General features: G+C 46.4%; 1 protein-coding gene across 1 annotated transcript; it reads right to left on the bottom strand.

The window, feature by feature from the left end:
- Window positions 1–7209: 7209 nt before the first annotated feature.
- Window positions 7210–7476, bottom strand: LOC123858239 (late cornified envelope protein 3D-like). The gene has a single exon (XM_045895343.1). The coding sequence runs from the start codon at window positions 7474–7476 to the stop codon at window positions 7210–7212; it is 267 nt and encodes an 88-aa protein (XP_045751299.1).
- Between the last annotated feature and the right edge of the window lie 469 nt (window positions 7477–7945).

Raw genomic sequence — 7945 nt, forward strand, 5'->3', positions numbered from 1 at the left:
TCACATCCCTGACTCTTTTCTAACTGGGGTCCCATGGTATCTTGTCTCCATGTAATCATGGAAAAGAATAAAACCTTTTGGGTAAAGCTTCCTCCAGGATGTATGGTAGGATGAGTATATCTCTCAGAACATGTTTAGGAAGAAGATGAGAGTATAGGAAGATCCATGTCCTTTGCAAGTCACAGAAGCACTGAAATATCCCATAAAGATGCTCATTAACTCCTTACTCTTCCTGCTGCCTCCATTCTGGACCCCCCTGCTTCCCTCTCCTCTGATAGAGGCCTGGGCCTGTCTTCCTAACCCTCTTTGTTCAGGTCCTGCCCTAGCTGGACATTCAGCTGATTTGGTGGGAGCCAGAGAAAGCTGATTCTGAGTAGGCTGTGGACAGAGTTGCCTAGGACAGGAGCTCCTGGGTTAGTGTGTTACTGGGGAGGTTGGCAGCAGCAAACACTCCCAACCCAGCTCCAGGCACAAGACAATATGTTTCACAAAAAGGAAGCAGGAAACCTTCTACTCAGGCCTACAGAAGGTCCTTAACAGGCCATGTCCCATGTTCACACTTTGTAATGGGAGGTAGAGTTGAGAAAGATGCATAACCTGGACAGAGAGACAAGTAAAGAGTCTGCTCCTATGTTCTCAGTGCTGTAATGTAAGCCACTAACTACAATGTCCATAGTTCTTTGTGTGGCCTCTTTTTTCCTGCATGTTTTCTTGAAAAATTGGATACCTACATGTAATCAGCGCTTGCTCTTGGGGGTGGTGACTGAGCTGAGGGCCTGGATGTTCAGGGTGAGCTGTGTGTAGAAAATGGATAGAAGCTAGAGGAGGTGGGGCTCCCGAGAGGAACCTCCTGACACCCAGGAAGCAACATGGATTCCCTGGGCAGGGGAGGAGTGGGGCCATATCAGTGCTTGATTGGAGGGCAAGTATGGAGGAGGAAACTACAATAGCTGAAGTGACAAGAATCACAATTAGCATGTTACAAAGGGTGTTGTATATCGATCAAGATCCCATGGAATGTGTGCTCTTCATTCAAAGACTATAAAAATATAGTCGGGAGTGATTCATCTGCTCGAACTAGTTAAAGAAGGTCTGCAAACGTGAATGATGATGGATGGGTTTGATGGAGGTGGTTTTGTTGAATATATTGCTGCTTATGAGGTCTGTGGTGGTATTGTGTGCATCTCATCTAACGGAGCCAGCCTTATAGTGTCCATGTTTTGTGTATGATCAATTGATGCAAACCAAATGTTATTTCCCCTATGAATTTCATTTTAATTTTAATGATGAATTCCTCAACCAATGTATTTCTAATATTAGAACAAATGTATTTTTCTATATGTTTTTAAAGATAAATCAGAGTCAGTATTATAACCAAGCTTTACCCACATTTAAATTATAATTTTCAATGAATATTAAGTATGTTCATTACAAGGGAGTACACTTTTCATCTCCCCATTCTGCCTGGCACTTGAGAGTAGAGCAATGCCATGACTTACTCCAAGTTGCCTGTGGGAGCACAACTGCACGGGGCTACAGGGAAGAAGGGTGGCCCTGGATGTGGATGGGGGAAGCAGCTTTTTCCTGCCTCCAGCATGTGGTCCCTGTCTCCTGCTGTGTGTGGGGGGGTTAATTTCAGACTCATCCCCAGAACTATGATTGAGTGGCCATTTTGCTCATATTGTTAAGGGTTCTTTCAGTAGATCCTGGACTGAAAAAAGGCACTTGAGGAAAATGGAATGAGCACTTTTTCATGGTAGCTGTAGTAGAGTGGCCATTTTTGCTTTTTAGCAAAATCTCTAGTTACTGGGTGAAGCAATTGGGGGATAAGTTTTAAAGTTTCTGAACATCTCAGAACTGTGAATGTGGAGCCTTCTCTCTTTATAAAATGCAATGATGTCTGTGGGTCTTTCTGCAGCCCCACTCTGGATTGTATGGCTTGGAAACCTCCATGTGCATCCTGGTGATGTCACTCATCAATCTTACCTTCCTTCCATAACAGCCTTGCCTTCTCAGTCCCTCCATTTCTCAACAGAGTGGGAGCTCCACAGGCCACAAGGCTGAACATGTGTCTGGTAATGACAAGGGAATGGCTGGGACACTACAGGCTGGCCACTTGCTTCCAAGAATGAGGGGGACTCTCTGAAGGTCACCTCTAGCAGGAATGTCATCCCTAGACCTCTGGCTTCCTGGAGTAGAACCCAGCCTGGCTGGATAAATCCTGGATGATTCCATGGTTTGGTAGTGCCAATTGGATGATGGCATTAGGTGGTGGAGCAGCTCAGGTCTGTCTCCTTGGAGTGCCACATACTTTATAAATAAATGATGAACCAAACAGTGAAAAACGTTTCTCCATTTACTGAAAAACACAGCCTTTTTTGAGCTCGGGATCCTTTTACAACCAAAACTTCAGCAAGGCCATGACAAACAGTTGAGTCATACTTAGGAAGATGGGGTGAGTCTGAAAATGCCACCTGGTCTTCCAATTTAAAGACATTTTCCTTTCTATTCTCTGAGTCCTGACCTCCCCTCAGATACAGTTATTGCATTTTGAGATATATAGCACCTATTCATGACCATGGAGAATATTCCAGAATGATCCAAGACTCAGAGGAAACTTGGGTTTTTCTTGCTATGTCAGGCTTCGGCTAAAGTGCCAAAGCTGGAAACAAAAGGATCTATACACGCTTATCATCAAAAGAGACTAGAAAGTCTCAGACTCATCCCCCCAGAATTTGTTCAGAAGATGCAGAGCTGGCCTGGCCCCTGCAGTCACCCCACCAGGCTGGTCCAGGATGCACACCAGAGAACTGACAACTGGATCATGTCCTTCAGCTGTGGTTTCACATCCTCCTGCAGAGTGGCAGGACTGTGCTGGGAAGGGGAGCATTTGACATGGAGATTTTATGTAGAAGGCAGTGCTAAGTGAATGAAAGTAAAACCATTTTCCTCTCAGAACTCACTGAGTTCAGATAGTTCTATAAAGCAACTAGAAGGTCGTATGAAGATTTCTATTCCAAAGCTTCTCTGAGGTCTCTTTCCCTTTCCACTATCAGCCAATCAGCAATGTAATCCCAAGGCTCCAACTATGTTCCCCTAGCCACATTCAGGAGAACCTTCCTTCTTGGTGTTATTGCCCATTACTCCAAGAAATCAGGGCTTCATGGACAAGGATGCTGTGAAATGCTGTGTAAGATATCAACCCTGAAAAACTTTATGTCCTCAAATCTCATCTTGTCCCAGACCACCTGCGAGTGATCAGGAATCTATCTCCTCTCTTTCAGGGCATTGTTCCAGGCTCCAGCCTTCCCTAGGGTCCCTGTGGGTATCTGGGACTACTGACTAGTGGCTGGAATCACTGAGCAGCAAGGGTGGGGGTTTTGGGTACCCAGGATTGTGGAAGGAAGGCAGGTGGAAAGAATAGAAGAGAAGAGTCATTCACTCACAAAGGCATGCACCTTTGCCTTACAGTATCCCAAAAGGGGGAGCCATGCTGTTACAGAGGACGATGAAGATCAAAGAGGATGAGGTCCCTGGAGCAGCCTAGAACTCTTGGGGACTTCTTAGAAGATCAAGTCCCCTGAGGTGGAGGAGAGAGACAGTAGAGGTTTGGAGGATATGATCAGCCATGTACTACTCACCTGTCATCCTCAGAATAACCTGGAATCTCTCTACCTCAACTCCCACCAGCCTCCTTTGTCTCTTGACTACATTGTATTTTTTCACAACTTCTTTCACATCCTCATAGTGGTGAAGAGGGTGGAACACCAAGGACCTGAAGGACGTGCCTGTGCTGAGAGCAGAAGGGACAACTTAATGATGGGCCTGGGTTCTCAGGGTCCTCCTACACCCTGACAGAGGCACAGGCATCACAGGGAGGTGAGGAACCTTCTGTGTCATTCCCCATGGGCTTCAGTGTCATGGTGGTTGGGAGGGAAAGGGGAAAGGGAACAGGAGCTTTTCTGATGGAAGGATTCAGGAGGTCCCAAATCATTCAGATATCTGTCCTTTAAACTTTCTGTGAACCTATCACTTCTTATTTTTCTCTTACTCTATTTTCTTTTCTTACCTTCTTTCCTCCCTCCCTCCCTTCCTTCGTTAACATATGTTGAGCTGATTCAGTTCCTAGTAATCTCCATCCTTAGATCCTCCATATCTTTCTGGGCAGGTGCCAAGAGTTTTTCTGTGAGGAAAGTCACAGGACTCTTCAAATACCTGTGCCTCACTTCTTGTAAGCCTTTCATTTTATTTTTTCATCCATGCATGCATGCATGCATGCAGGTATCCATCCATCCATCCATCCATCCATCCACCCACTCAGTTATTCAAACAGAATGTGTTGCTCTGATACTGCAGCCCACCAAGCACTCTGCTGGACACAAGACATTAAAAAATGCATGAGATCTGGTCACTGTTCTTGAGTAGCTTGTGTGAGAAGGGCAGATGGACAAGTAATAAAATAAGTATGATCGGAGGGTCAAAGCTGGAATATGGGTGTGTGTGGAGTCCTCAGGTCTCAGGGAAGAGCCTCTGGGTGTCAGTCCCCTTTGTCTGCAGTGGCTCTGAGTGGGAGGATGTGTTCAGATGGTGTCACCTGCTATCACTTGGGGCTGATAGGTAGGATGAGGCTCCTGACCTGTGAGAGCAGTACTTGGACAAGTGGCAGGAGCAGAGGTGTAGCTCCTTGCTCTGTCCATGTGCAGCCAGCCCAGATGGCAGTTCCAGGAGGAACTCATAGAATCCAGGAGTCCTCATCAGGAGGAAGAGGTAATGCTGGTGCTGAGGGTGAGTGTAGCTGAGGGGCACTGGAAGATCTAAGAAGATGTGGAGGCCAGAATAATGAGCTTGTTAAGCATTCGTTTGGAGTTAGACATCCCGCATTGGAATCCCTTCTTCTCCAGTTAACAGCCAGTGCCTGGGAAAGAAAATGCTATAAAGTGATAGAGGCACAACAAACCAAAGATTTAAGAAGTAAAATCAGAGACAGAGACAAGAAATCTACAGTAGCTGCAGTGACGAGGTTTGCAAATTGAGATACATGTGAAGACCATTGTGTCAGTATCTCAGTGACTGTGGTATTTATCCTAAGAGCTCCAGGAATAGTTGAGGGGAGGGAGTGATTCAAGTTGGCTGGGGCAGCCAGGAGAGTTTAGCTGAGCTACGAATCATACTTAGTGGGCGTGGTGATGGTGAGAGTGATAAGGGTGAGGCTTGTGAACACCTGAGTAGTAGCGATTGACTGAGGTTTTGGGAAATTACAATTATGTAAGCCATGTGAAATTTTTCCATTGAATTTTATTATAATATTAGAGATGCATTGCCTTCTGAATCATCAAATTTAAGAAAGGAACAAATCTTTTAAATCACAAATATTAATTACAATGGTCACAAAGAATTATTGTTTTTTATAAACACTGATGAAAATGATGTGTCCAGTTATCCTGTTACAGAAAGGCCTAGAGGATGGCCATCCCTTTTTAGGTGATCAAATAAGTGATGTTCACAGGAAAAAGAGAGCACCTGAGAAGATGGCTTTCCACTGGGGCTGTGGAAGGAGGGTAGGGCACAGGAACAGAGCCTGATCTTGCACCAGAATAGTCCCATTAATATTAACAGTGCTTGCCGTCTCTTTTCTTGACTGTTGTCTTTTAAAGTGGAAGCTAGCAAATATTCATGTCCTTTTTTGTTACCACCAAAGCCACTGTCTCAAAACATAGGCTGGATGTCTTCTGCAGGCTTATTAGACCAACACCAGTGTCCACTCACTCCAGGAGGGAAAGAGGCCAACTGAATAGAGTGCCACCGTGTTTCATTCTGCATTGTGTAAAATTGGGGACTGTCACCCACATGCCCATTTGAATGTAAGCTCCTGAGAGAAGAACTTTGTCTCTCTGATTTTCTGCTGTATGCCTAATGCCTAGAACTGAGCACATAGGTGCTTAATAAAAATGATTTGAGTGAATAAGTGGGTCCAAGGCTAGGACTTGGTGTCACTCTCCTGAGGTTTGAGGGAATCTACTTTTCTCCCCTGCTGGGAACTCTCCTTTGGGGCTTCACATTAAAGAGGTTGTTTATCACTGCTAGTTTCCCAAGATCTCTCTAGTGTCCCAGTTGGGAGCTTCATGGGTTGACCCTGCTCCCTTTTCACTCAGACTGGATTCAACCAGAGGTATAGCTGTTGCTTCTTCACAGTGGCAGTGAGGGGCAATTTTGAGTCTCCAAGTCCTCCCCTGCCCTGCCAGATGAAGTGCTCTCATCACTTCATGCCCAGCCTTGTACACTGCTTTAGGCATGCACAGAGCTGTTGGGTCTAATAAATATTTGCTCCTGAAATTACATGGATTTATAATCCCGGCAACACTTCTCATTTCCCCCCCTTTTCTTTCTTCTAAAATTTTAATTTCACACATTCCAATCATCTCCTTGACTAAACTTCCAGTCAACATCGCTCCCCCTAGACCTCAATAATTTAAATATTTCCCTCCCTTCCATCTCTCCCTGTGTTTCACAGAGCCCTTTGGGTTAATTTTCCTTCTGGAGGCTTCTGTCTCCTTCCTCCATCTTTATATTCTGCTCTTCCTCTGCCCATTTTGTTTGCCTCCTGATTTCTTGTTTCTTAACTAAGACCCAGAAATAATTTATCAAAATAAATAGAAGTCCCTTATCACACAATGGCAATTTCCAGATTGAATCAACACCCACTCAGAATTCACAGGAAAAAAAAACTGCCCTTTTATTGAGAGTTGCAGGGCCTCAAATCAATATACCCCTCATCCTCTCTTGTCTCAGTTCCAGCCTAAAAATTCTCCATGGACTTTCTATGGATGGGAGGTGGGGGAGACAATCTGCTCATTTTTCCTGGTCCAGAGTGATGATTCTGCCTCCAGAGTTGGGTTGTGTTGGCCAAGGAACTGAGGGCAGGATTAGAGTGAAATGACACATGAACCACCCGTGGTAACGAGGGACAGAATATTTATTTTTTTACAAGGTCAAGCACAAGTGCTGCCAATCACTGGCAGGTGCAGTGGGGCAGGGACTGTGTGATTCTGGACCAGGTGGAGAGAGCCATCTGGAGAAAGCTCAGACCCTCTCAGCCTGGGCAAGCAAGAATAGGGGATCCTGGAAAGGCTGCATCTCAGGTGACTTTTTCTGGTCCCCATGGATTCTTATTTCCTCTAAGATTGGTTGTCTCAGCATCAGGATCCCAGGTCAGCAACAGTCCCTGGAGCCATGGCCGCACCCAGAGCCCCCAGACTGCCGCCCACTGCCACTGTCACAGGTGTCAGAGCTGTGGAGCCAGCATCTGTGGGATCTGTGGTGCCTGTGGTGGCTCAGGCAGCAGCTGTCCCCGGAGCCAGGAGCACAGCCAGCAGGGGCTGGCGGGGAGCACTGTGCTGGACTCTTTGGGGGGCACTTGGGCGATGAGGGGCACTTGGGAGGGGGCTGGCACTGCTGCTGGCTCTGCTGGCAGGACATCTCTGCAGGAGTTTGACCTTCAACAAATAGAAGAAACTTTATGAGCACAGAAGCTTCAGGCAAAGTCCCCTCCCTGTGGATTTTGTCAAACATTTGTCTCCATGACCAAGCTGCTTTCTAGGCCAAGCTCTGTGGGACAGAAATGGGGACAGGGAGGAGACACATGCACTTGGATGCCAGATGGATCTGTGTGCACCCCTGGCAACATACTTAGAACAAGAATAGAAGGAATCCTGAAGACCTGTGGCTTTGGGGGTTCACAGCCTCCTGACAGGTGCCTCAGTGACTCTTTCCTCACCGTCATGCCCCTTCACCATTGCTGCCCACTGTCTGGGCCCCTTTCTGTTGGTTCTGTTCAGATCTGGGCTTTTCTTCCCAACACTCTCAGCTGAGGGGATACTCACGGGATGCTGAGGAGGCAGGACAAGGCTGTTCCTGAGGATGCTGTGGATGAGGAGCCCAGGGCAGG

This window comes from Mirounga angustirostris, unplaced genomic scaffold (assembly GCF_029215605.1).
Source record: "Mirounga angustirostris isolate CCGP_5_RB_7025 unplaced genomic scaffold, mMirAng1.0.hap1 SCAF_4, whole genome shotgun sequence".
Lineage (NCBI taxonomy): Eukaryota > Metazoa > Chordata > Mammalia > Carnivora > Phocidae > Mirounga > Mirounga angustirostris.